Consider the following 27,980-nt stretch of genomic DNA (forward strand, 5'->3'; position numbering starts at 1 on the left):
GAGGCTACTATGGGGCAGCGTTAGAGAAGTCATGGAAGTTTGCTGTCTAGGCCCTCACACTCCCCCATTGTAAAGAGCTACCCTCATCTTAAATACATTTTATAAAGTCAAGGAAGATCACATGCATCTGGCTGAGGCCTCACATTTTTTCTTAAATCCTATTTCACTGGACAACACAGGGCTAGTAAAAACACAGACTAACAAAGAAGACAAGGGAGATGGTTTAAGAGCTTTGAGCTTATGGCTAAATCCACTTCAAAACATCTTCCACTAAAACTTTTCTAGTAAACATCATCTTTTTTCTGACATGAAAAAGTTATCTGCCTGTAAGCGAAAGTGCCAGTAAATGGGAATATTGGTGCTTTCCAGCTCAGTGATGTCAGCTCTGCTGCGAATGTCAGCCACATCTCAAGTGAGCGAGACAGACACTATGGTCCATTAGGGAATCAGTGACTTAGTGCCATCTGCAGTCTTTGGTGTCCCATCCCTTCCGTGTCACATTCCACAGCACTACACTAGGCCCTGACGGCAAGCAGGGCTCAGGAAGGCATGCCTTCTTTACCCTTTCACACAGTGACAGAGCTGGGTTTGGAGGAGAGGAGACATCCCATCTGCACAAAAGGAAAGGCATCTGCTAAGCCCATTATCTCACAGTCACTAGAAGCCCGATCTGGCAAGAGCATCAGAGCTCTCCAGTGGGAAAGGAGGGATGGGAGAAAACAAACCAAAAACATAAACCCAAGCCAAACCCTCAGCAACCATCATGCTGCCCTTTGCACAAACTGTCTGCAGCTTCCACAAACATCTCCTCGCCATGGTGAGATACAAGACAACAGTTCCTCTAAATACCACCCAATCACTACGTTCCCAGGGGCACTGGGAATATACACACGAGACGAATGTGAGAGAAATAAAGAAGCTAGGAGAAAAGAGGCATGCTTTCACAAATTAAGACTTCTCTCCAACCAAATTTAATGACTGGCACATTTGTGAGGAAACTAATTAACTTTTAAATGTGGCCTCTCCTTGGGGAAAAAAAAAAAGTTTTCGAGACTGGAAAAAAAATATGATTCAGAGCTCCCAACCATGAGGGAGCTGCGGGGACATTAATAAAAGCGAAGACCAACAGCACCAACATTAAGTGAAATTTGTCTTTAATTCTGATCAGGTACTTAAGAGACCCTCCAAGTCCACACCTCAATGCTATGAATGACTAGAAGTTCAGTTCCTGGAGAAAGATGAAAGACTATCAGTTCAAGCCAACTGGAAATCCCTCCATTTTGCTCTCCCACCCAGTCTTGCAATTGCAGAAAGGAGGCAGCAGAATGAAAGAACCCAAGTTAGACCCAGGTTAATAAATATAATGGAGGTAAGATCAACAACACCCTCAAAGCTATGTTGACACATCCCAGTCTTTTGCAATACACGTGTGCCAGCAACACGTTTTCCACCAACACAGCAGGGGAATGTGATTTTGTGCTTAGGAAACCCATCAACACCAATAGCTCAAGCACGTCGAGAACTGGACCCTTGAACATGACCAGAGACTCTGGGGTCAGGATTTTAGGCACTGTGAGGTAGCAACTTAGCAGAAAATCCAAGTTACCCCCTCTGAAGCAATTTTTAGCACTATAATCCCAGTCTTTTGCTCTGTCCTAGAGCAATGTTTAGCAGTCTAATTCTGATCTTACTTACTCAATTAGCAGTAAGCCATTGAGCCCAGCCTGTTCCAGATAGTAGCCGCATGGTTCAACATCCTTCCCAACATGAAGGAAGTCAGCCTCATAGAAACTACATTTTATCAGCACCATGACATTAGCACTCATAACGCTCCCTAAGATGCCTTCACATCTGACAAGGGGAGGAAAGACACAAAAAGAAACGACAACAGAGCCAAAAACTGAACGAAGCCCAGGCCAGCACCTCAGCCACACGACCCCAGGAAACTCCACTGCACTGAGCGCATTGCAGGGAGTTGCTAGCTTAGCTGAAAAAAAAAAAACCAACAGTGGGAGGGTGGGTGTTGAGTGTGCTGCCATGGGGAGACACCCTGTGTGCAAAGGCCACGCTGGGGGGGTGGCGGAGTGCGCGTGTCACCCAAGAGATGGTGCTTAGAGAATGATGCTTTCAGACTTGGCATCTCAGTGTGCAGAAAGATTTGATAGCAACACTGAAAACAACCGCAACTACATTGAGCTGGAAGTTGCTTAAGAAAAACAAAACAGCAAAGTCCCAACTATGCCAGGAAACAGTGTCTCAGCATTTGAAGGCAGACTTCAGTTGCAGCTGCTCCATCAGCATTTCACAGCCAAGTGGGGAGGGGGGGACGGAGAAGAACAGAGGATGAAATAAGTGTTATTGCTTATTAGCAATTTCATTCTTTGAGTACTTTCTGCTTGTTGTTTTGCATGGTTTTTTTATACACGTGTGCATACATGCATAAACGTAGGAGCTTCTGAGGCATTTCAATTTAAGGGCCCCTGTGATTCTGTTGGACTTGCTGGCTCCCATCAAAGCAGAGTGTAGAACAGCTCTGTGGGAAGAGACAAGGACAGGGTGCTCTGCAGCACCACCAGCTTTCCTGGAAATAAGGTTAGCTGAGGGTTCAGCCAAAGGAATCAGGTTTACGTAGTTAGATCCATCACAGATGAAATGCCCTCTTGGAAAAACTTTTAGGAGGAGAGAGAAGAGGTGACAGTGTTTTAATCCCGTTACTACCAGAAGCGCTATTCCAGGAAAACCATCTCAAATTCTGCTCACAGCCTGCCAGAGGGAGCAGCTGAATGAGGGGTGGTCAAGAGAGACAAGTTCTACAGAGGTCAGCCACAAGCTGTCAATTATTACTAGGACTAGTCCAGTGCCAATTCCAGTTCACAGAAAAGTTTCCCATGGTTTTGGATGGATCTGGTGACTCAGGACACAGGGTCACGCGAAAAAGCTAAATTAAGTTCCTCCTCCCTTCTTGAGGTACGTACCGAGGGGCAGAGACAATCCCTAATAGTTGGTATTGGTTGCTGGGAAGACATTTCATTCTTCTCCCACCAACCAATTAATTCAGTTTTCCCTGTACAGATTTACTAAGACAATATTCCTCTAAAAAGTATATTAACATATGTGGAATATTCCATTTTCACTAGAAAAGCCATATCTGCCTCCTCCCCTGCCCCAACCACTGCTCCAGGGGGTGTTGTTATACATGAATCCGAGTACTGCAGGGCCATCGTCCTTATCTGAATTTCAGTTGTGATGACGCAAAGGAGCGTCAGACAGTTGTGTCCTGAAACACCCCAACGTGTCCCTTGCCAGACCAGGAGGCCAGCTGATCCACTCTGCTGGTTCATCCTGTGATTTTTCTGCAGCGGCTACAAGGAGCAAGTTACTGTTACCAATGTGAAAAGACCTGAAGGCAGCTGCCAGTTCGCATTTCATTTTTAAGCTACGTTAAGCCAGCTTCACGTTAGCTTACTGACATAGCAAGATGGTTCCCTTAAAGAAATGGCTTTCACCCCCACCAGTCACACTGACTTTCACTCGCACCAGTCACACTCAACTCCAAAATAACCCAGTCTCTAAGTCTCTCCTGCCTTGCATGCCCTAAACTACCATTCTCTAACCTGAAAAGCATTCAAGCAGCACGTGCTATTTATAACTGTATACAAACATCTCCAGCCACAGCAGCCTGCTGATACTCTGTCTCTGGAAAAGGAGAGGAGCTGGAGATCAATCACCTAAAACTGATGTTAGCCAGGCTGCTGGGAAGACTCTTAACCGCAGCTAAGAGCTCCGAGATGAAACAGAAAGGCTACTTCAAGTCCGTGCAATGCATAAGGATGAGGACCATCGCAACACCCCATGGGAGGAAGGGTGATGAGTGGGGAAGAAGGGCCTCTTCAGACCTGCATCTTCAGCAGCAGAGCTTTTGCACCAAGGGCACCATGATGCTCACCTGTTGATGCTAGATCACATTGATAACCATTTGCCAGCCAGCAAGAGGACAGCTGACCCGTGAAGTATTTCAAGTGGAAAAAAAAGGCTAAGATACAAATAAAAATAGGAGGAGAGCAGGCTGAAGAGGGAGAGGGGCATTCTGGACATTCCGCCCAGCAGCTCCTGTGACTGTGTCTCACCCGTGACACTGCAGCTCTTTCTGGAAAAGCTCCACATCGGCACAAAGATCACCCTCTGCGCCAGGGACATTCCTGCTCCCTGGCTAGTGCAGCAGTAAACAGGATGCAAGCTTAAAGGAAAGGCTCTCCAACAGCAGTGGAGAAGAGAGGACAGCACAGACAATGGATGGATGCAGGGACAGCACCTCCTGTCCCTGCTGGTAGGAGGCATGCACAGGAGGTCACACCCCAGACTGCAGATGCCATACCTCGCCTGGACTAATGGAGCAAGCAGGGAATTGCGCAGATCCCTGCTAAACCTGCTTCTCATTCAGCACGAACAAGAACTCAAATGGACTCCTTCCTACACATCAGCTAATAGGCGAGGCACTGCTCCTCTCTCCTCAGTCCCATTACCCAGCTAAGGCTCCAGGCCGGCCAGACACACCAATACCAAAAGCTTTGAAAGGAAAACAGCTAGCAGACGGAAGGGTGGGTGCTCTTGACATTCCTCCAGCACCTGGAGAGCCCAACACCTTGTTACTTTGGGATGGCATGACCAAGCTATTTTGACTGCACAATTTTCAGGACGGGAGCCAGCTCCTGTGTACCATAACCAGGCACCTCATTCTGGAGCTGCCTAAGTTCTTAGCTATCTGTTGGAGCAATGTTTGTGTGATGCTCAGCACAAATGCTCCCTGCAACAGTCCCCAGCTATGATCTTCACACTTTGCTTTCAATTCAGATAGCTGCTGAGCATCGCTGGAGTTCTCATGTTTCCCATTGGTAGTTCCCAGTCCAGACTTGAATTTAGGAATAGGATAAGACTGAAGGAATTTACTAGCATGATCTTCCTCCAGGTTAATTTACCTTGGTTGCCTGTCCCTTGCTATTTCAGCTGTTTCTGTACCTCATCCATGGAAGAGCTAAAAGCCTGTCTCTAGTGATGAGCATGAGTTTTGGGAGAGCTGTCCTGTGTCCTTCCTGGGCACAAATCCTCAAGTTGCTCCAGCTCAGCACACATAGGTCCTGCAGCTGCCTCGTCTCTGAATACTGAGAGTATGCAATGCACATGCTTTTCCTGCCTGCCCTCTCCTAGGAGATGATAGAGTCCTAATTATAACACAGTCCTGTCACCAGCCCAAAAAGATAAAGCTGTAAACAAGAGGCACCGAAACAAAAGTCTGCAAGCTGACATCTAGAAAATAATTAGCAGAGAACTTTATTGGCTCTCTCCTCACAGGTAGCTCAGACTGCCAGAAAGTGCCTGCCACCAGTGCATAGCAATGCACCAGTGACCCAAGGACAGTGGGCAGTAATCTCAGTTTGTGAAAGATCCCACTGCTCAGCTGGACTTCTGTTCCTCTTCCCACACTCACGCTGAAGCACTATTTAAGCACAAAGGAAAAATGCCCATTATTAAAATATTTGAGGCTGGGGGATGGCAGCTAGCAGTGGAGCCTCTAAAGGCACTAATTCTTCTCACATCTGTACACATCTTCCTGCGAGCAAGTAATATTGAGAAACACCATGTACCAAAACAAGCTGTTCTTCTGGGACTTCCCTAATTTTTTTTGTTCTGAGGTATATTTATATTTGGTTTAAGGTCTTCATTCAATTCTTCTCTCCTACTATTTTGCCATCAGATAAAAACATAGCTCAGCTGACCTGGCTCCAGATAAGAGATACAGGAAGGAAGCTTTCTGGGTTTTGGAGGTTTTTTTGGTGATACATAGGTAGCAAACACAACTCCCCCAACACACACTCAGTCTGCAGGTAACCCTACTGCTTGACCAGCTGTTCCTGTGGCAGGGAACACTTCCTATCAGGGGCTCCATGCAGGGATTCAACCTGAGCTCAACAAGCAAGTCATTTTGCAAAGGAGATTTCTTAGAAAGCCTTACCACTGGTTGAAAATAATGGTCTTTCTCCCCCTTTGCTCAAGGGTGAGGGGCACTGATTACATACCCTATTGGAGTCACTCCTAGAGATCCCTATCAGGCTACGGTAAGCAACATCTATTCTGACCTTACAGGTGGAGCAGGTGGAAACACCGAGAGGAAGAGACAGCTTTTCAAGTAGGGCCAGCTCTCGCAGCCAGAAGCAGAAGCTGAAGGAAGGGCTCAGCCCACAACGCTTTCTGGCTCAGATTCTCAGTGCTCAGCATTGCAAAGTCTAGACACAAACAGTGCCAAAATACAGCCTGCGGCAGGAGGACTAAGTAAATCCAGATCACCTGCAACTGCTTCAGAGCCAGAAGCTTCCCTCTTAATACGTTTGTTCCCCAAGATGTTTACTTTTCTATTTCAAGTTAAGATTGGGGGGAAAAAAAAGCAAAAAGCTGTTGGTTACTTTATCTATTCAAATAAAGCCAAACCAAAAGGAAACATTTTTCCTCTTTGAGCCAAAAGAGACAGTTATTTGGTGTGCTCTGGATACCAGTTAATAGATGAACCAGAACTACTGCCATGTCCTGGATATGGGGAGTACAAGGAGAAGATCTGACTTTAAGTTGCCCCTGTTTTTTCCTCTTGCACAGAGCAGCTCACCAGGCAACCCACAGTGACTATTTCCTGCCTGTCCACCCACCAGTACCTACAGGGTAGGACCCTCGTGCAAGCCAAAGTGCAAATGCACAATTCATGCCCCATCTCACCTTAAGGCAGGTTTGTCCACTTTGTACAGAAGCAAAAAGGCTTTGGGAGAACGGGCACAAGAGCTGCCAGGCTTGATTATGTCTCTAAGCTAAACCTTTGCACCGGACTTACTGTAGTGTTGGCAAACCAAAGCCTCACCAGGCGACTGTTGTTCTGCAAGCTGAGGCTTGCTTTGTTTCTGCGGCCAGGACTGGAGCATTTACTCTTGCAACACAGATCGGAAAACAGTGCAGCTGCTACTGCGAAACAATCAATAGGAAGGCCAAGAGGCAGCGCTGTTCATGCAGGCAGCCAGGATTCTTTCTCTGTCACAACCCCCAACAGCAATCCCCACTAGCCTAATCTTTCTCCACTGTAATTCCCTAATACGAGGCTTAATGCTGCATTTCTGTTCACCGCGTTAAACAGAAATTAAATGGTATAACAGCACATGACAAGGAAAAGTTGCTCAGGATATGAAAAGTTGCAAGCTGTACTGAAAACCATGTCCTGTCCTCATCCATCAATCCCTGCCAATTCTACAGTGCAACTCAAATTCCATGGGATGACAAGAGAAGGGGATTCACAGAGTAAGAGAAGGTGCAGCCCAGATCCCTGCTGCTCGCTCCGAGGCAGAGCAATGCTGGGGTTTGGGTCACTTTTTAGAAGCAAGTATTCAGCAAGAAAAAGCTAGCAGAGGGGAGAAATGGACCAAAAACCATGAGGTAACAATACAAAATTGCCTTTTTACTCTGCCCTGCAGAGAAGCAGAAGTGGAACCACATCAAACTCTTGCTTTATTCATCCAAGTGAAAACCAGTAATGCAAAGCCTCCAGTAGCTGTTATTCTGAACAGGAACTGGTGCAGAGGGATCAAGTCTCACCCACATGCACAATATTACACACACACACCCTCCATACTCATTTCTCAGGGCCAGTTTGCAGGATGGCATTACACACCTAGAGAAAGAGCGCAGCTTCCACTTCACAGTGGAGGTATCACTAGAGGTGAGATGCTCTGGAGGAAGAGAGACCAGTGCTACAGGACAGTAGATAACTTTGCCAGGCACCTGCACCACAGACTGATGAAGACAAAGCAGAGCAAGCAGTCATTGTTTCTGTTTCCAGAGCCTGAAGAAATAGCTGCCATGCCAGTATCACTTCAGCTTTATCACACACTAGCCATTACCCTCAGGTGACTCACCAACACCAAAGCAGGGCCCACACACAGCTTTTGGTGGCTTTCAGTCTAATGCCTGCTAAATGCTCTCCTGCATGCTTGCAGGTGACAATTGTTTTGTGTTCACCTGAGACGTCACCAGGGATATTACCAGAGACGTGGCTGGCTCTGTCAAACAGAAAAGGGCAGCTCCCTTCTCCCCTGTCCTTTCTCACTATACACCTGTGCAGCTGCTAGAGTGCTGCCTCACCCTGACACAGAATGAAAGGAATAACTCTGCAGTCCTCTGCTGGCCCTCAGCCTGCATCGTGCCCAGCTCCCTCATGCTTGCACCGCTAGCCAACTGCTCCAATCCATGCCAAGTACCTCCCTGTGCACCTGTGAGCACGCTGCTTGCTGTGCCCCCTTTGCCCTTCCATCTCACACAGGCATGTTAAGTGTCACCTTACACCCCTGAACTTTTCCCCACTAGCCATGGTTTAAGCAGAGCCTGCTACCAGCAAGGAACTAAGAATGAGAAGCTTCGTTCCAAAGCAGTCCTCAGAAGAGGCACGGGCATTTTGTTCTAGAAGGAATCTCATTTTGATGATAAAGCTTATTTGGGAAGGATCTTCAGTCAGACCACAAGCTAGGCTGCGTTCCTTGGGAGCCATGACACAAGAATATCTGGATTACCTTTCTTCCATGGACGTCAGCAGCAGTCCCCCAACCACAACTCCTGGGCACTGAGATGATTTGGGTTCTCTGAAAGCAGTCACGTGAGCAGGACAGGAGCTGCTCACAGAGAACTGCACAGACCTCTGCAAGGGAAGAGCCTCTACTGAACCCTTCCTGCAAGGCTGAGCAGTGCACAAGCAAGGAGAGCTGCAAGACAGATGTAGCAATGTCCACCTGAAGCTCACATGCACAGAATGAACTCCTCTGTGTGCAGTAGTATAGCTAGTAGTTAAATGGTTAGTTTGTTCCCATAAAGTTTTTACCAATCCCACTATAAGAACGCTGTGCTAGATAAATCAATGTAACACCTCCTGCACTGACAGCCCACCCTCAAACAGGGCTCTGACTTTCTCCATGCATGACATTAACTATGGAAGCCTGAATCCACACCCTGCCTCCATGATACACTGGAATAACTTTCTTGCCAGGTCTATCCCTGAATCAGCAGTGTTCAATGAAGCTGACAAGAGCAGGTCTTGTAATTAACATATGTAAAGGGCTCCCCTATTAATTTACACCCACAGATGCCACCTCCTCTACTTCGGGATGCTAAACTAGATAATCCACAGGAGTGGCAGCTCAGAGATGCTGCCAGAGCCTCCAACACTAAGATGGTACTCAATCCTTTAAATCCTAACCCAAAAGGCTTGCAAAACCATTATCCATCCAAACGAACTGCAACGTATGAAAAGGAAGAGAAAGGTTCATTCTCAGAAGAGATTCTCCAGAAGAAGCCAAGAGCCTGGGAAACAGCTACAGAAGACGCTTCATAAAGCTTGCTGATTCCAGAGGACTTGTCAGCCAGAAGCCATCAGTGTAGATTTGGCCTTTATCTGCACTAGAAAGCACTACAGCTACAGTTCTGGGCAAGCACCAGAGGTCAGCACAAAGCCCTGGGTTCTACTAGAACTACCAGCTTCCACATCTGGCATATCCCAAGCACCAGGAAAAAAGCGTACACCACCTGCCTGGACTTGTCACCACTGGGATCACATGGAGCTTGGCTTGTTCTGAGCCCTTCAGCTGGGGAAGAGTCCCTTTCTCCAGGAACACTGAGGGCAGCTCTCCCAGATGCACTCTACTGCAAATCAGCACAACCCCAGGGTCAAGATCAGCAGCTATTGTCACAAGCAGCTATTGTATCACAAGTGCCAAACTCTCTCCTCCCTTCCCCTGGCCTTTGTAGCTAAAACAGGCAGAGCTACAACAATCTCCAGCACCTTTTCTACACTCACAGGCTCACCAGTTCCCTCCCTTCTCTGTGCTCCTTGGAAGGGATTTTCTACTGCCCCAGACCCTATCACTTCCAGGACACATTCTGCCTTTTCCCAAGGACACAGATGTATCTAGATTCTTGAAGGCACATCCTAACTTTCACCTCAGGTCCCAGAAGGAAGGAGGCTGAGTATTAAAACTGGGCAACAGAAGTGAAGAAGTGCAGAGGGAATTTAATGGGAAAGTGGTGGCCAGTTTGGAATCCAACCAACAACAGGGCTTGCCTCCTGGAGAGGAAGGTGGATGGGTGTCACCCACTCACACTGCTCCTTGGAGTAGGAGATTTCTGAGCTTTTGCAAAGGAGGCTTGTCCATTTTCAACTCCAGAAAGAAGGAATGCTGACCAAATTACCATTTCTCCCTTGCATAGCCCTCTTCAAGTTCAGTACAAAGCAAGCACAGCACAAAGGAAGCACAGAGAAGTCCAGCGTAAGCAGAGGGCTAGCATCGGAGTACAGTCACTCCCAAGCCCACCATGCTGGAAGGCAGACAAGAAACAAACACTATCAGCTACTGGATGTGCAGGCAGAGCTGCTGTAATCACTACAGCAGCAGGAGTTTGGAACTGGAAGACAGGGCAAGGAATCTGAGGAAGGATTTTGATTTATCAAATATTTTTGACTTAACTTTCAAACTTAATCAATAACCAGACATAGCACCCTGAAGAACACATGACAACTTCTTATATTTTATAGGGAGAATTTGCAGGTGCCTTGAAGAGTTTTGGGAGATAAGAGGCAGAAAGAAGTGGAACAGCCTGGACATGCTACAAGCTCAAGAGAGATGCTAAAATTATGGTCCAGAAGAACAATCATGCAAATACTGCTTGCACTGTTGCCACTGACACTGCACAGCTGCTGCTGCAGCTGACAGCAACGCTGGGCACCAAGCTGCTCTGCACACCTACTGTCTATGTGGGATGACAGCAAAATAAACACATGCACTGCTATGACTATGTTTTTCGTTAAAAGTGGCTGCTTGGCTTCCCTTGTACTCAACCAACGAGACGCATGCAAGGGCACCTTTCCTCATGGGAACTTTCTTATTACGGCCAGGCAGACAGCAGGAACAAATTCCTTCCCTCCGAGCAAGAGGTATTGCAGGGTGCTCCAGCTGCTTGGCTGCCAGCTTACTCATTTGGACACCCAAGCCTGCAGTCCGGTGACCACTGATGGCACTGATCCAGGCACAGCAGCTTCTCCACCATGCCAGTGAACATTTCCAACTATGTCAGCACAGAACTTCCCTCCACCCACCTCTATTGTCCACCAGAGAAAGAAGCAGCAGTTTTACCGCTGCCAGGGAGCACCAGGAGGTTCTCCGTGAATTACCTCCACGTCCCCATGGATGTACATAGGGGTGCCTCTCCTTCTGTTGACCGGGCTGGGGCTGCTGAGCTCAACTTTTTCGCCAGCTAGGGCCTTTGCAGGAGATACAAATGACTACCTCCTGTGCAGGGAGGGACTCGAGCTTTGAGAGGCCGCAGATGCTATGAAGCTTTCCTTCGTGTACCTGAAGAGATCTGTAGATCTCTTCACACAGACACACAAGACAGCATCACATATATTTCCTTGAGGATAAGCTTCACGATTCACGCTTTGGCTAGCATAAACTGGCATTGCTCTGAGGACTCCATAGAGACTAAGCTGATTTATTTCCCTCTCTCAATCTGGGATTTGGTGTTAGACTCCACACACACAGAGAAAATAACCTCCGTGACCAGCCCTTAAGCCTTCGCATGCACATAATCAAATTTCAGGAACACAACATTGAAGGTGCTGCTATCATTCATTATCTCAATTTCAAAATGTAAAAGAAGGTTGGTTTGTTTTTCCCCCTGCTACCCAATGGAAAAAGTCTCTCCAGTTCAGCAGCATATTTCCTGGTGGTCACATGGTGACAGCTGACAAGCAAACCTGAATGTCAAATAACTGTTACTTCATCTCAAGTTGAGCCTGAGACAGAGTCCTGGCTAAGATACTAGTTTAAATAAATAAATAAAGTCCTGTAAACAACTCAGGAATTGCTCTCCAAAGAGCACCTCAAACAACGCTGCTCAATCTAGCAGATATATGGCCTCCTTTCTGTATTCTTAGTACTAGAACCACCCCCTCATCTTGCTTTATCTGTTTCTGCTGACATTGTCATGCTTTAAGAGAACAGCTAACACCCACAGATGGGGTTTGATGCCAGCTTTGCCTCTGACAGCAGAGCCCACCTCTTTCCCCAAAAAAAGAAGCAATTCAGCAGTTCCAACCCACCCTCATGTGAGAGCTGTATAGGACTGTATTCACATGCTATGCAGACAACTGAGATGCTGTTGGTTAACTATGAGTCACAAGCAGTCTGGGACCTTAGCATCAGCTCAAAAACAGCTTTTCAGTGAATACAGGTTCACATCCCATCATCCGTTCAGACTGCTACACTTCCAAAGCGGGCACACCAAATCCCATACAGCTCACCAGAGTGAGATGATTCAAGACCCTTAACAAAAATATATCCCCTACTCTGTATTAAAGATTTAAGAATCTGACAGCAGCTGAATTTTAGCATTACTCATCACTGAAAAAAGGACAGTCTTGTCATGTCACGTAAGCCAGTTTTACTTATCCAGGCCCACGACTTAAGGATTTATTCAGACAGGTAAGCATCCTCAGAGGTCCAGACGTAGAGTTTGTGAAAAACTGCAAGATTTGAGGTATGTATAAGCAGGAGACCGCAGAGTCAGCACAAAAGGACTTCTCATTTGCCTGGCATACAAAGGTGCATTTCCTGGTGTGCTGGACTCCAACAATCCCAAGAGAAGACACAGGCATGACACAAGGCCATTTCCCAGAAAACCCTCAGGACAAGAAGTGATTCATGCTACAACACTGCAGTATGCACAATCAAGTAACTTCTAAACACGCAAGACTTCGTCTGATGCACCTTGATAGCCACACAGATTATTCTAGTGGAAAAATAGCAAGGCTTTTTCATGCCAGTGAACTGAATAATCTCAAAGCTGGAAAGAGCACTTCAGATGTGGGACAATATCACTGTTGTAGCCCTGGAGAATAAATCCAAGATCCCTACAACTTAATGGTAAAGTGCTTAACAAGAGCTAGGCGAGGTCATATCAGACCATAAATACCTCCTAGCCACTTATTTAGAAATAAGGTCCTCTGCCTAGCTAATATGGATGCCCAATGTCATTTTATTTAGTATTCTCAAATGTACCCTTGAAGTCCACAGTGAGCTCTCAAGGATGCAGATCATTTGGTCAGGGCTTTCAGTTCAGTGTTAGCCCACAGCGAAGCCTTACTGCCCTATACAAATGATGATGGCGTGGTCTTAATTCAGGGAGAAGGCAGAAGAGCTTAGAGGCAAGCTGAACAGACACAAAGGCCAGAAGGAAAAGCTGGAAAAGATACAACTAAGTGGGATCTTACACTCTAAAGTCCAAGAAAATTTCTGTTCTCTCTGATTAGGGTCTGAAAGGATTGGAACCAAAGAAAAACCCCAAAGGAAGAGCTTTTTTCACTCCTCCCCAGGACATATTTATCTTTGCACAATAGAGTCTCATTGAGTTCAGAGCCAGCTACAGGTGCATGAAGGCACTAACTAACCTTATCTACATATAGCCAAATAAGCAACACTTCTGCAAAATTCCCTTCTGCTTGTCGTCCATCAAGAGACACCATATAGCATGCCAATTTGATGGACAGGGCAACAGACAGTACAGAGTAGCAGTTGCCATAAGCTTAAAAGACCACAGGCTATTACACCTACTCTCAGACAGAAACCAGTTGCACAGCAAATACAGATACTTGGGATCCTACAACTGCTCCTCTAGTACAGGCTGCAGCTGTACCTTCTGCCCTGTCCCCTTCTTCCCTATGATTTCATTCTAACCCCTGGACCTCAGCCTGGAATCTGTACTGTCAGGAGGGTTTACGACAGGGACGAAGTACAGCGATACAGCAACCTGTTTGCTTTTACTTTCATAAGTCATCTCTGTTGCCTTAGAGATGCTCTCTACCCGAGATATATGCCAGCCACACAGGCAGAGTCAAAAGAAAACTATCCCAGAGATGCCAAACTTAAGACAGAATTTGAACACCCAAGCCTTGGCTGGCTTTAAACAGCATGGTTTGTTCTCTTTTGGGAGGGAGACAAATGCTGCCTAGGTGGTGGCTCCTAACTCAGTCCTCTTTATCTTATACCTGCTTATATATATACCTCTCCCCTTATACCTGCTAGGGAGCAGGAGAAACTATTCTAATCCTGATTCACAGAAAGCTCCCTTACCAGGCTGGGTAACTCCCTGAGGGCAACGCCTAGCACACCATGGAAGTCTGGACACATAAACAGCAAGAACACAGTAGACATGAAAACAGCCTTGCTCAGCACTATAACGGCATCTGAGCAAGGCAAAGGATTTGGGCAATAGTGCCAGCCTGTCTCATGTTCGTGACACACCTCCGAGTACCACAGGGACCACCCCAGTTAGGGAACTAATTGGGCAGCCACCTCTTCAACAGAAGCAACAGCAAGTAAAGCAACCAAATCCCTGGCAGCTATCAGCAAATGGATCCCTGCAGGAAAAGGGATTAGAGGAGGCCTTTTCCCTTGTCCCCAATAAAAGCTGGCACCATGGCATGACTACAGCCTTTTGAGATCCCAGACAGGGGTTTGAACAGCTGGTAAGAGCTTCCCATTAAGCTCCAGAAGCGACGGTTACACTTCATTGGGCATTTATGTAAACAAAATGCTAAGGAGGTGGAAACTTCAAACCTCACTACACAGAAAAAGCTAGCTTTTGCTGCACGAAGGCTACATCTCAAAACTCTATCTTTCCCCAAAGAACAGGGAGTGCATGGAAAGACACCTGTGATCAAGGTGAGCGGAGTTCAAGCACTAAACACCTCTGGTTTCACTTGACTTTAGGAGAGGCTTGTAATTCTCTGAGACTAAATAGATATACCTGATTCTCTCACACCACACTCCCCTTTCAAGTTTAAGACACTTTTCTGCATTTGTTATTCTCAAAATAGAAGCTTCCAAGTACAGACTCTAGCACGTGTTTTTTGACTTTCCCCCTCCATATGCCAAACAGCTGAACTTCAAAACAGCAAAAAAAGGTAGGCACCACATAACATTCTCTTCAGCTGTTCTCCAGACATGCCCTAAGCAGGGACAGACTACACAGTGTGCCTGCTTCAGAGATAAATTTTTAAGGTTTCTTCTGTAACTTGGAAACCGAGATAATATCTAGCTAAACTGGAGATCTAGCTCTTGAAGAGAAAATTCCCCAGTGCCCTACACACCCGGGAATAACCCTTTTCCAGAAATAAAGATGCTAAGAAAGAATAAAGAGAGGTTTCCTAGTTACTCGGAGATGCTGTTCAACTCTAATCCATACATGCTGCTTGATGTCTCCATCTGCAGCTGCTTTGCCTCCTCTTCGCAGCCACATGGTGAGAGGTCGGCTCCTCTCCTCATCGACAGCCCCACCGGACCTACATCCAAGCCAGCCAAACCCGAGAACCAAGCCCTCACAAGCCCACGTTGCTGTGGTGGGGGTCAAAACCCTGTTCGTGACTTTCTACCATCAGGGGCCTTCTTGACGCGTGGTGCCGGTCCCCGCTGCGGACACCTGCTCTGTAGGGCACCGTCCTCCACCCCATGGGGGCCAGGCGCCCGTTTTGGACGATGCTTCACCGCCTTACGGGGCTGAAGTGTCTCCGACACCCGCCTCTCCCCCCCCAGAGCCCAGCCTGAGGCGCGCGAGGAATCAGGGCAAAGGAATACTGAGGTAAAGGCCTTAAAAACAAAGCGCCGCAGGCATTTAGGAAGGAGGAGGAAGGCGGAGCGCGATTTCCACCCCCACCCACTCCGACGCTGTTGTAAATAAAAAAAAAAAATTAGTAACAGCGAAGGGAAGACTCGAAGGAGCGCTCGGCTCCGGCAGCCGGCTGGCCTGGCCGTGACAGCGCCGGCACCTCAGGCCGGCCCCGAGGGCTCCGCTCCCGGCCCGCGCTTACCGAGACAGGCGCCGCTGACCAGCGCGGTGGCGGTGAGCGCCCCGGCTGAGGCGCCGTAGACCTTCCTGGCGTTGGCGACGAGAAAGGGGGCATGTTCCTGCAGGCAGCTGGCTACCCCGATGTGGTAGACCCCCAGGAAGCCGCAGCCGGCGAAGGAGATATTCCAGGTGGAGTCCAGGGGGAACATGGCCTCCGCGCCCCGCTGAAGGCGGCGGGGGCAGCTGAAGGGGAAGAAGCAGTCGCGACGGGGAGGGGAAGCTGCGGGGCTCCTCTCAGTTCACACCGCTCCTTGACGGGCGGGGACAAAGGACGAGAGCCGGGAGACACCGCTGCCGAATGAAGGAATCGGTATCACGGCGAGTTTTGCCGCTGGGTTGCCGGCAGCGGCCGCCGAGCTTATATGAGGCGGCCCGGCCCTCGGACCCGCCCTCGGCCTGCGGAGGGGCCGAGCTGAGGGGAGGCGGCCATGCCGCCTCCCCTCAGCTCGGCCCCTCCGCAGGCCCTGGCCTTGGGCGGGAACAGCCCGGCCCCTCCTTCCAACCCTTCCTCCGGTGAACCCCCTCTCTCAGCCCGGCGAGGCCGGTCCCCGCGGGAATTGCGGTTGTTCGCCGCCTGTTGAACCGGGGCAGCCGTACCGGCGCCTCCCTGAAGTGGCAGAGGGTAAGGCAGAAGAGGGAGGGGAGGAAGGAGAGGATTACGGCTTCTCGCAGGAGGCTGTCTTCCCCTCACAGAACCTGCTGTTTTTTGGAGGCCTCCGCTCCAAGTTCTTGGAGTTTCCTGCAAGCAATTGTTTATTTTTAGGGAGATGAGAGGAAGGGAAAAGCTTTCCTCTTTCATAAAAAGCTGAGGAGCTGAAGGGAGGTGATGCTCAGCACAGACAGAGCGCAACAGCAAGGAGAGAGGCAACCCCTCTCTCTGCCTCTAAACTCACCAAAACACGCACAGTTGCTTATCTTTGCTAACTTCGTCTTAAAAGTTTTCTCCACGTACCCCTAAGCTCACCAAAATGCTTACCTTTGGTCAGGAAAACTGCAATTCTCAGTAGTGCTTCTGCACAAGCTCTTAGCGCAGGCAAGCCCGTGGCATGTCAGCTCGCCACAGCAGCACTGGGTAAGAGGCCAGTGCTATTGGAAGAACAAAACAGGGTTCAGAGGCTGGAAACATCCCCTTGTCATAAACAATACAGACTGTAGCCATTCACACAATTAGATAAGCGTGAAAGCTTACAGGGACATCAAAAGGATCAGCATAGCAAGAGAAGCTTGCTCAACTCAAAGCAAGGAAGCAAGATCAGCCAGAGGGAGGTTTTGAGGGGGTACAAAACAAAATGCATAAGTAGTTTTTTAATAGAATCAACATGGGGCAAAACCACTACCAAAGTTTAAAAAAAAAATAAATGAAAAAGACTTAGTTCATCTTGGCATAAATCTATTTGCATTAGTTTTCTTATAACTGGTCTGGAGTTTCTCATTTGGGGCACCAATACCTGTCCTTAACAGCTCTCAGACTAAGCAAAGCTAGGCCTTCCTCCCCACAGGAATTTCACCAACTGTGCTGGTGGAGGTCATCCAAGTAGCCCCTCTCCTGTTCCTTCTACTCCAAATATGCTTTGAAAGTATACAAGGGAGTCTGGTGCCCTTCCCATAGAGGGGCCATCCAGGTTGTAAGAACAGCTGCCTACTGCCCCACAGTCAGCTGTCTGAAGCAACCAAATTCAGCAGGTAACCCTTGTATAAGTCCAATATTTGAGCTCAAGTCGGGTCTCATACTCCAGCCCCTACAGAGTGCTTTTTCATTAAATGTTTGTGCTTTCCTTCCATCAGATGAGCAGGAGTCCAGCCTTATCTTTCTCCCAGAGCCCACCACCTCACCTAGCTGTCAGGAAGTACCCTTGATACATATTAGCTCCATCCTGGAGCACTTAAAGAATTAACCCCACTTATCTCAAGTCCTCTGTTTATGCCCTATACCCACCCTTCTTTCTCTTCCTCTCATCCCTCTGCTCGCTTTTGTAATTTCCTTCCTCCCTTGCATTTGATGTGGTTACATAGCCCTTATCGGTCCTCATCTCCTCCATCTGAAGAGGTGAGCATTGGCACACCTGAGCCTTGACCCTCTTAAAGGCCCTTAACACGAACACAATCATAGGGTTTTCATCCTGTGCTTCTGGTGACATGGAAAGGTATTTCCATGTAGCCAAACCCAAAGAAAACATTGTGTCTTGCAATTTCCAGAACAGGGATTGTGTTGCAGAAGAGCTAGTCAATGAGCTGTGACATTAGCGGAAATCTGTGGCAAAGCTGAATACTGAACCTTGTTTACAGATACCTCCCTAACACTTGTAACCACAAGAACAGCTTCTCAAGCTAACGCTGCTTCCTCTTTTTTCAGTATTTCACAAACCTTAAAGTTCCTACTATATCTGGAAAATAGAAATGACAATGCTAGGGTTAGTTTCACTTGATTTCTCAACAGCAATCTCATCCTGAGTTGTTTATATCGCTCTGCCTTGGCCCTCAAGGTTACCTATTTGAGGAGGTTAATGCTGCCCTATTGAAACTGGTTAATGAAATAAACCGTGTGACCAGTAATCCTTTGCAGAGTGCTGCCTAGGTACTGGCACTAGCAGGCCGGCAAACAACTGTGTTATTCTCAAAAATAAATTAGCCCCCAACACTAATCTTTTTCTCCTCAATAAGAAAGTACTGCTGTAATCCTGGAATTGCTCATAATGCTGCGATAAACCAGGCCAGCAAGATTTTCATGCGTATCAAACTCCTATCAGAACACTGCAAGTTCACTCATGCCCTTACACGTTGCAATGCCACTGAGACAGATTCTCATGCAATCTGTCTTTGTTGCATTTGTTTTCTAGTCTAATGAATGGTGCGTAGTTAGTACTTATGAGATAATAATGTACCAGTAAACAGCCTCTGTTTGTTTTTTCAAGTAAGACCTTGGTTTTTGGTGGCCAATGGGAATTAATTTTGAAGGGAAGCTGAGAGGCAGTCTGTTATACTGTTATCTTCAGCATGTTACTTTAGTATTGTTGCGTGTAGTCAGCAGGACTGGGGTACTGGTTGTGAAGCCCAGTCCGAGTATTGTTAACGTCGCTGGAAAGCCTGACTTTGATGTCTTTTTCTTACCTGTGATCTTCGCGTATATCGGACAATTCCATGACAAACACTTGGGTCTTATTTCATAGGAGCATCTCCTCAGGCAACGGAGCAGTCCCCTTGTCATGCTCTCTTGGGACTGAATTTTCCTTCCAGGAAAGCTGCTACAGATATCTCTGCCCTACGTAAGTCAAACCTACTGAGTTCAGCAGGGCTGCTGGCATGTAGCAGCTTGCAAAACTGGGCCTTAGTAGTAAGAGTGAAACCAGTTAATTTGACAGTGGCCCCAGGGAATCATTGCTTATTACTTTCCAGTAGTGTCCAAGATGTTCTCCCCGCTTTCCAAGTAGTGAAGATGTCATGTCACTCTCCCTGACCCATGGTGTTTGTAAGGAACGATTTTCAGTCAGAGCTGATTTGAGATGGCACAGCATTTGCGTCCCAGTAAGGAGAGCTCACACGTGTCAACGTCAGGCCTATGACTAAATCACTCTCCCCTACTGTCAATTTAGTAATGATCAGTTACCACTGTAATCCCTAGGCACAAAGACATCCTTTCCTTTCCCTTCAATGCCTTTGAGCCTTTCTTTATAAAGTCAGGAAAGATCTGTTCTAGCTAAAATTGATTCTGCAAGGGGACAGACTAGGCCACCACCCCAAGTGTTTGCAGGCACTAGTTTTCTTGGAGAGCGTCACAGAATACAATGCATCCACACCACCGCTACCCTTGCCTTTCAAAATTACTGCTAAGTCTGAAAAGGCATCAGTGACACTTCAAAATTCAGAACAGTGTCCACAGAGCAGGAGCAGGGAGACCAATTCCTGAAGCTGAAGCTCACTGAGATCAGCAAAAAGTGGTGAAGTCCATCCAGAGCACCAAACAAGTCTGCGATTTCCGGGCACATCACTGCTCATATACAGGCTTCACAAACAGTTACAGGGGGAGAAAGCTTAAAATGCTTTGATTTTGCATTGGGAAGAAATGTTCACCGTGCAGAGTTTTTAGGAAATTTTGTAAAATATGTTTTTGAAATCTTGGACTAGACCTGTCCCCTGACCTTCACAAGGAGGGTCATTACATAAAATACATTGTCTCCCTATGCCAGTGTAACGAATGCTGTACTTTCAGTGCTTTCTCCGAGAGCTCCCCATCAAAGTTTCTTCTCTAAACGGTTTACCAAATGAGCTGTCCTTCTCTCTCAAAGTAGATTGAGTGACAAGTTTTCATCAAAATGATGCACTTTCAGGAAGGAATTTAAAGGTGGTAAGAGGACACCCAGCACAGAACCAGGTCCATAACTCAAGGTTTAACAGGTCACAGGGAGAAGAAAGAAGTTAGTCCAGATGTAGCTGTAGTCCCCCCTCATCACAGTAGCCAGCAGCTGGCACCACAGGTTTCAATCTCACCCCACAAGCCTGGGCACAGCAAACCTCTTGGAATAGCTCAGTGCCACTAAAACAAATTCCTGTGGGCATGGAAACACCCTGCTGAGTGGTGCGACAGGGCAGTTCCTTCCTGTGAAAACATTGACTTTGCTCTTGCAGCAGCTCAGCAGGGCAACATTGCAGGGTGTGGGGGAGTTACCTCTCAGTAAAACCAGATCCAAGAACAGTCTTTTTCAGTGATCTGACGTGGAGAAATCAGCAAGAAATGCAGATATACCTACACCCCTTCCAGTGCCAAACCACAGTCATCACAAGTCTGACAGAGAACTAGAGTGAACATGAGCAGTTTTCAGTCCTACCACCCATGCGAGGACTTAAGAGACAAAGCAGATGAAAGGTACTGGCACTGTTACCTCCTGTAACTCTTTTCTTGCAGCAGGCACAGAAGGGCAGCTTGAATCATGGCCATTTTGAGGTCTGAGGATCTTTCCACTGCTCTCTCCCTTGGCTGCTGTGAAGTAATGGGCGCTTTCTCTCAGTACACCACAGGGAGATAAAATATTTTCCTACTTGGATTTCACCCATCTTTCCTCAGAAGTACTTGCCATGCTTTGTTCAGTGACTCATAACCAACATAGCCCTATCAACTAGTGCTTTTTTTTTTTTCTCCAAAACAACTATGTTAGAAAAGCTTCATGGTATAGACTGCTCCACAACAGCTCTTTTTGACACAACCTGTGGAGACCTGGCATGGGAAGATCATCACATGTGCTACTCGTACTCTACCTACTTACAGCAGCAGCCAAAGACCTAGTAGTCAGGGTAAGTTGCCTGCCCGAACTGTATCCTGGAAGATACTTTATAAAAGCAAAATTTACTGTCCTCCCAAGCTGATGCGTTCTTCTGGGCACAGCAGAGATCAGTTTGTTTTTCAAAAATACCATTCTCCTCATAAATAGTTCCCTTCTGTTCAGATCAAGGTGCTTCACAGCCTGGTATTTCAGATACCCCCCGAACAACTATTCAGTATGAAAAGCACCTTTGCATTGACCTCTGTCTCATGAAGAGCAGGATGCGTTGGTTTGGTTTTTTTGTTACAGTTTCTATGCGAAGCATAAGGATATAACATGAAATCCAAGCATAGTGAAGCATTTTACTGGTGATGTCCCTAGATCTTGGGAACCCGACAGAGCAATGAAATTGGTGCTTTTAGATATTTACAAAAGCTAATTCCTATAATTAGGTCTGAAATGATGTTTCTGGACTAATTCAGACCTGCTGTCCATTCAGTTCCACGTGTTTTGGAATGGATTAAACAGATCCTGGAAAATAAAATACTTTTATTGATGAATAGACAGGGAGTCTTTCCTGCATAACTGGGATAGCAAAATAGCGTGGAGAAGGTGAAATTGAGTTAACATCAGCTAGATTCAGCTTACACATGCTGCTTAAGAAACAGGAGTGTCATAAAATTCACATACCTGTTTCAAAGAGACAAAAATCAAAGCTTTGTCAGAGCTATATTAAGAACAGCTGTCTGAATCCCACAGCACTTGTACGGTTGTAGTAATAAACTCAAAAAAACCCCATTTAAAACAAAGAATTTTAATTTCTCTAAAACAAATAATTAATCAAATAGGCCGAATCCCATGTCATCGTCAGATTCTTCAGATTCCTCCTTCTTCTCTTCTTTCTTCTCCTCAGCTGAAAGAAAGAAAAGACCAAGCCAATGGTCAGTATTTACATTTTTTGCACCACAGATTTTCAAGGTACATGTTTTGGTGTTCTCAGCTTCTGTATTTTGGTATTTCAAGCTCCAAGGTTCACCTCATTCCCTCTCAGTAGCCACATATAAACACCAAGGGGACACAGACACTATTACTGAAGGGACGTACTTTAGACAGTGAAGTCGGTCTGATTCTTGGTTCTAAGCCAGACCAATCTTAAGGTGGATAAGAGAAAATGCTTGTGACAGCCCAAGGGAAACGTAACTGTTCGGGTTTACACTTCAATCACAGAGTGAACTACCAAAATGGAAAAGCCTTGAAATTTCAACTCAACTTTTAAGATTTTAACAGAGCAAAACAGAGCTGCCCTGTAACAACACCTCTCTGCCCATACTCACCGGCAGCAGGGGCAGCAGCTGCAGCAGGAGCAGCAGAGCCCCCTCCAGCAGAGACTGCCACAGCTCCCCCAACCGGCATGCTGGCAAGTTTTCCATTACCTGAGTGGGACAGAAGAGTTATTTAAATGCTCATTGCAAGCACAGAGGTAAGGTGAAAAGGAAGAGAAATCAGAGTGCAGAAAACACAGATACATGTCTCATGGACTGAACCTGTCACTATTAGCTGAAAGGAACAAGAGGCTGCATCCACAATAAGAAAGTATAAACTATTTTGTGAAAAAAACCTTCAGAGTTTAAGACTCAAAGACTTTTCCCCCCAAAAAAGCACATTATTAGTAAGTTCTCTTCTATAGACAAAGTCCCCTATTTTTTTTCCCCACAAACCTTTCATATAAAAATATGGCAAAACACATCCAATTTCACATGTACAGAAAAACTGTATGTCTTCTGAATACAGCATAATAGCCCAAAAATCATTAATTTCAATATGCCTCAAAAATAACACACTGGCTTCCCCCCTTCCTGCCCATCCTGTCCTGGTTTCAACTGCGATAGAATTTCTTTCTAGTAGCTAGTCTGTTTATTATTTAGTGTGAGAATAATGTTGATAACACATATTGTTTTAGTTGGTGCTCAGTGATGTTTACCATAGATGTCATGCTCAGTATATAAACGGGGGTTAGGCACAGAGCAGGAATCCGTGATGGCTGCTCAGGACAGGCTGGGGAACTGATCATCAGGTGGTAAGAGCAACTGGTGTTGTATCACTTTATTTTGTACATTCTTTTTCCATTACTATTATTATTGTTATTTTCCTTTTTCATTATTGTTCCATTAAACTGTCTTTATCTCAACGCGTGAGCGTTTTCTTCCCCCTCCTTTTCTTCCTACCATACTGGTTGCGGGGAATGGGGAGACAGTAAGCGAGTGGCTGCATGGTCCTAGTTGCTGGCTAGGGTTGAACCATGACAACGCCCCTTTTTTTTAACAGGATAGAGAACTGTGAGGGCATGACTGGATCACACTTACAGGAGAGAAGGGGGGAAAGATGTATTTATGGCAAAGAGTACAGTATTTCAAACAAGTTCTCCAGCACTCTGTGAACCCTATTGCATCTCCTTTGAGATCAGTAAACTGATTTCTGATTTATGCCTGTCTTTGGCAAGCTAGTTAGTTCTCTGGCATCTGCCCTTCACATACCAAGGCTCCCTTGGCATTCAGAGGTTGCATACAAAATATGTTTGCCTGTATTCCAATTTCTGGGAATCAGTTTCTAAATAATCCCCTGTTACTTCAAGCTCTAATAAACTAGCTAAGTAAACAAACATGTTTCATATGCATGTCAGTATGTTCTAGGAAAGAATTTATTTAAAGTATTACAGTATTATAGGTGTGTTGTAAGCACACGCATAATGGCTCTCTTAGGTCTTCAGACCACATGGACAGAAATGTCCAGTTACTGCTTGTAACAGCAAGGGCAAGCAAAGCCCTGGCAACCTTTAAGCAAATATATGCCTAAAAGTTCCCTTGTGCCTATGCACAAAAAACCAGACACTAATTAATCAGAAACCTTTGCGCTACACCTCAGCTCTACTTTATTTCAGCCCTATGACCCAGTCAATTAATGTTAAAAGTTCCAGCTTTGGTAAAATCACAAGCTTCTATAGAAGCCAGCACTCAAGAGTCCTATCTTAGAGAAAAGGAAATGCCAGACTTGGGGAAGTTCAAAAAGAGATGTGTATGTACTGGAGAGGTTTGCATTAACAGCAGAAGGTGTAACTGTACCCTTAATATGAACTGACACTTATTCACATTTAACAGTCTGTTCTTCCTGTTTTACATAATTGGTGCATAGAAGTGGGTAAACGCAAAGAAAAAGTCCCCCAGAGAACTCAGAAGGACAGCTAATTCTTTCTGCAATCAACATGTCCAGAAAACTATGTAACGAGCAGACTACCAGTAAGCTCATACATGCCCAAGTTTTCCAGCTTAATGTGGTCCACAAGCGAAACCCAGCAGGTACTGGCACCGACCTGCAGGGAATTAGAATGGACCTGGATTTCAGTCATTTCAGCTGAGATCCAGCATGGAAGTCCTCAACCGCAAAGCTAAACTGATGAATAATCAGGGAGTTGGCAGCAATTCTACGCTCTCGGGTCTAAGTTACCAAAGTAGTAGAGGCAATTATCTGTGACACTTAAGAGATGGTACTTACCCTGCGCAATGACATCCTCGATGTTTTTTCCATTCAGCTCACTAATAACCTGTGTAAATTAAGTTTAGAATGTTAATAGTTTCAAAACAGCATGAGTATAAGCTATGTTTAAACCAGTACTGATTAATCATCATGTGCAATGCCTCCATCCTGGTGCTTATACAGCCCCAATGTTCCTTATTTCTCAGTGGAAGGAACAGGACACTGAAATGAAAACTCCAGCTAAGCCTTTCATACTTTTCTGTGAAAGCTTTTTCATGAAATCTGTTACAATAAATTCATAATGAATCCAAGGACCTTGCAGAAAGAATACACAAAAGTTGTGGAGCCAATTAGGAAATCCCACTAATGGCCTGTTAGTCACTGAGGGACTGTTAACGTATCTTGCTTAATACCCACTGGGAGGCTCTGAAGCACCGGGCCCTAGACCAAAAACCACAGAGCCCTGTTCCCAGCGTTACCAAATGTTATAGCCGAGCTGGCCATTGTACCCTTGCACAGGAACAGAGAGTCCCAACTTCAATTTTACCAGCATTGGTGTACAACCAGGGATGAGGAAAGCAAAATACAAACCCAGAAATTGGTAATGCAAGCAAGCACTTTAAAAAAAAAAAAAAGACCACAGACCTTACTGGTGAGTCCCTCTACCAGGAGTGAGTGCTGAGCACTGCAGAGTCACCCAAACACAAGGACTATAACCAAGAGTTTTTCAACAGGCAACTCCTGCTTACACAGAGCGTGCGATCTGTGAAATGCAGTGCCTGTGTGCTTGCTTCATCCAGAAGGAAGGTGTTTTTAAGACTTCACCAGATTTACACTGGCTTAAGATACAGCCAATAGAAGGGGATTAATTAATCACAACCAAAACAAATTCCAGAGAAGCTTTCTGGATATTGGAGGATCAAAGAAAACAACTAATTTATAAAAGTATTAAACAAATGTAAACAAGCCCAAGCCAAAAAACCTGGTGTTTACACAGGAGTACAAGTTCAATCCAACATCCCAAACTGTAAAAAGGATGCTGTCACCTCAGTCAACCCATCGTTTGGTTGGGCCAATGGTAAAACACTGTCTCCAACTGGGAAAGTAGCTTGTTTTTTCTTCCACCTCTCTAGAAACACTCCACATACAAGTATGGGCCAGGTGATAAGACCATATTTAGTTCTTTATTTCCATGGCCATTTAAGTCCACAAGACTGAAAGTCTATTATATCACAAGAAACACTCTAATTAAGATATTATCTTCTTAAAAAGCTTGTTTTTCAACACAACCATTTCAGCATTAATTTCCAAAATCTTCCAACATATTGTTACTGAATACTTTTAACGTCCATGTTGTAATTTGCCTATGTTTCTTGGTGAAGGCACAAATGCTTCTTTACTGTACACTAAATAAGAATTTATTATTGAATATCAGGCCTTCAAAAGGGTTAGCTTTGAATCAGTACTGACCAAAAGCCAAAATTAAACATGAACTGCAAACTATACATTGTGTCAGAACAGAACTTGTTTTCAATACATACTTATCTGTAGCCACCATCCCATTTAAAATTATTAGATCGAACGGCTGTAAGTCAGCAACAACTGACAGAGATCTTTGCAGAGGACAGGTGTTAAATAGGAAAGCAAGACTTCTACAAAAACGTCATAAAAATAGTTCTGATTAGTTAAGCAGTGTTTCAGAAATCACATATGTAATGATCATCAAACACCTAAACAAAATAAGACTAGATAAAGAGCCTGGCAACTAAAGAAACACTGAAGCCAAAGGAACAGCTCCAATGCCTGACGCTCACAGGGACAGGACCATCTGGAATTAAGAGGCAATGCCACCTTGTTCATCCGTTCATCATCAGTCTCAATGCCAACACTGTCGAGGATCTTTTTCAAGTCCTTTGAAGTAGGAGACTCATTGCCACCGAGGACTGCTAGAAGATAAGCTGCAACGTAACGCATCCTGCAAAACAAGAGAACGGGGCCTTCAGTGCGGATGACCACTACACACTCCGAGAAAGTTTATTTTTTCACCGGGGGAAGCAAACCTCACCCTCCCGGCTACAACTGTTTAGATCTACTATCAGATGAAAGCCCAGGACAGGCGAGGCCGCGTACCGGCCTTCCGCCAGCACAGGGCCCCGCACAAAGCAGCCCGTGAAACACCGCGGAGCCGCAGCTGCTCCCGCCCCGCGCCGGCTCCGGGGCGCTGCCGCCCGAAGGCCCCAGCAGTCGGCCCGGCCTAACCCTGCCGGCACCCCACACTTCCCCCGAAAGAAAGCGCCACCACAGCCTCCGTAACACCTCTTTGCCCCTCGGACGGCATCCCCACCCCGGCTGCCCGCGGCGTTCGCCTCAGCCCGCCCCGTCCTTCCAACAGGCCCAGGCCCAGGCCCAGGCCGGGAGAGCACATGGCCGCCATTTCCCCGCACCGTCCCGCCCGCAGTGGTCTCGCCCAAGCCCCACGGCCGGCCGCGGGCAGGGGCGGGAGCGCCCATTCCCGCGGGGGAGGAGGGGGACGCGGCCGCCGCGCGCTTACTTGGGAGGCGGCGGCGGCGCGGGAGACAGGCCTGGAACGTGCGCTCGCGATGGCAGCCCGGCGGCGAAAGGGAAGGGGCGGTGCCTCGGCCACGCCTTCTTCCCGTGACCCCTCAACAACGCGCGCTGCTATTGGGCTAGGCGGGCAGGGAGCGGGCAGGCCAATGGGGAGCCGCGGGCCTCGCTGCCGCACTGAGGGCTGCCGTGCAGACGAGGGCGCATGCGCAGAGCGGGGCGGCTGGGCGCCGGCTCAGCACGAGCCCGCGGCTACTAATTTTACGCCTGCAGGGCTTTTCTTTTACCCCTCAAAGGCAGGGCACAGCGGTCTGGGCGACGCCGGTCTGGCCTGGCCTCCCGGGAAGCGCAGGCCCCTCCGCTGAGGAAAAGCTGCCCACAGGAGGGGGCGGGCGGCCTGTACTTTTCCGGGGGGGGCCGGGAGCGAGAAACACAGTGGGAAGGGCTCCCCGTGGGATTGGGAGTTACTGCCCAGGCTGGGTTCGGTTGATTTCTTCCTGGATTAAGGAAATGAATAAAAGTGAAAAGTTAATGTGCCAAAATCCACTGGACCTGAATGAAGCTGAACTGCTGCGGCAGCAGGGCTGTGAGGAGGCTTTGGCTATCCCTGCCTTGCTGCCCTGGAGGTCCCCTCGCCACGCGGGTGTGAGC

General features: G+C 46.8%; 2 protein-coding genes and 1 non-coding gene across 3 annotated transcripts in view; all 3 read right to left on the reverse strand.

Moving 5' to 3' along the window:
• The window catches only part of PNPLA2 (patatin like phospholipase domain containing 2), a 31,185-nt gene extending 14,829 nt beyond the window's left edge, over positions 1-16,356 (reverse strand). Inside the window, exon 1 of the mRNA XM_063331955.1 lies at positions 15,941-16,356. Within this exon, the coding sequence (XP_063188025.1) occupies positions 15,941-16,127 (187 nt within the window). The 5' untranslated portion in view covers positions 16,128-16,356. The remainder of the gene's footprint in view (positions 1-15,940) is intronic.
• A 5,406-nt stretch (positions 16,357-21,762) lies between these two features.
• Positions 21,763-27,434, reverse strand: RPLP2 (ribosomal protein lateral stalk subunit P2). Its single transcript, XM_063333596.1, has 5 exons — positions 27,316-27,434; positions 26,616-26,739; positions 24,783-24,831; positions 22,568-22,666; positions 21,763-22,146 (listed from the first exon to the last, which is right to left on the reverse strand). The coding sequence occupies exons 2-5, from the start codon at positions 26,736-26,738 to the stop codon at positions 22,070-22,072; spliced, it is 348 nt and encodes a 115-aa protein (XP_063189666.1). The 5' UTR covers position 26,739; positions 27,316-27,434; the 3' UTR covers positions 21,763-22,069.
• Positions 24,491-24,623, reverse strand: LOC134515726 (small nucleolar RNA SNORA52). Its single transcript, XR_010071093.1, has one exon. It is a non-coding gene; the product is annotated as a small nucleolar RNA SNORA52 (small nucleolar RNA).
• Positions 27,435-27,980: the final 546 nt, after the last annotated feature.

Source organism: Chroicocephalus ridibundus, chromosome 4 (genome assembly GCF_963924245.1).
Source record: "Chroicocephalus ridibundus chromosome 4, bChrRid1.1, whole genome shotgun sequence".
In the NCBI taxonomy this organism is placed as follows: Eukaryota; Metazoa; Chordata; class Aves; order Charadriiformes; family Laridae; genus Chroicocephalus; species Chroicocephalus ridibundus.

Coding starts and splice junctions, on each gene's coding strand:
- RPLP2 (XM_063333596.1), bottom strand. CDS start 26,738: ATGCGTTACGTTGCAGCTTATCTTCTAGCAGTCCTCGGTGGCAATGAG. Junction 24,832..26,615: donor ATGATGAACGGATGAACAAG/GTGGCATTGCCT, acceptor TAATTTACACAG/GTTATTAGTGAGCTGAATGG. Junction 22,667..24,782: donor CGAGGATGTCATTGCGCAGG/GTAAGTACCATC, acceptor TGTCCCACTCAG/GTAATGGAAAACTTGCCAGC.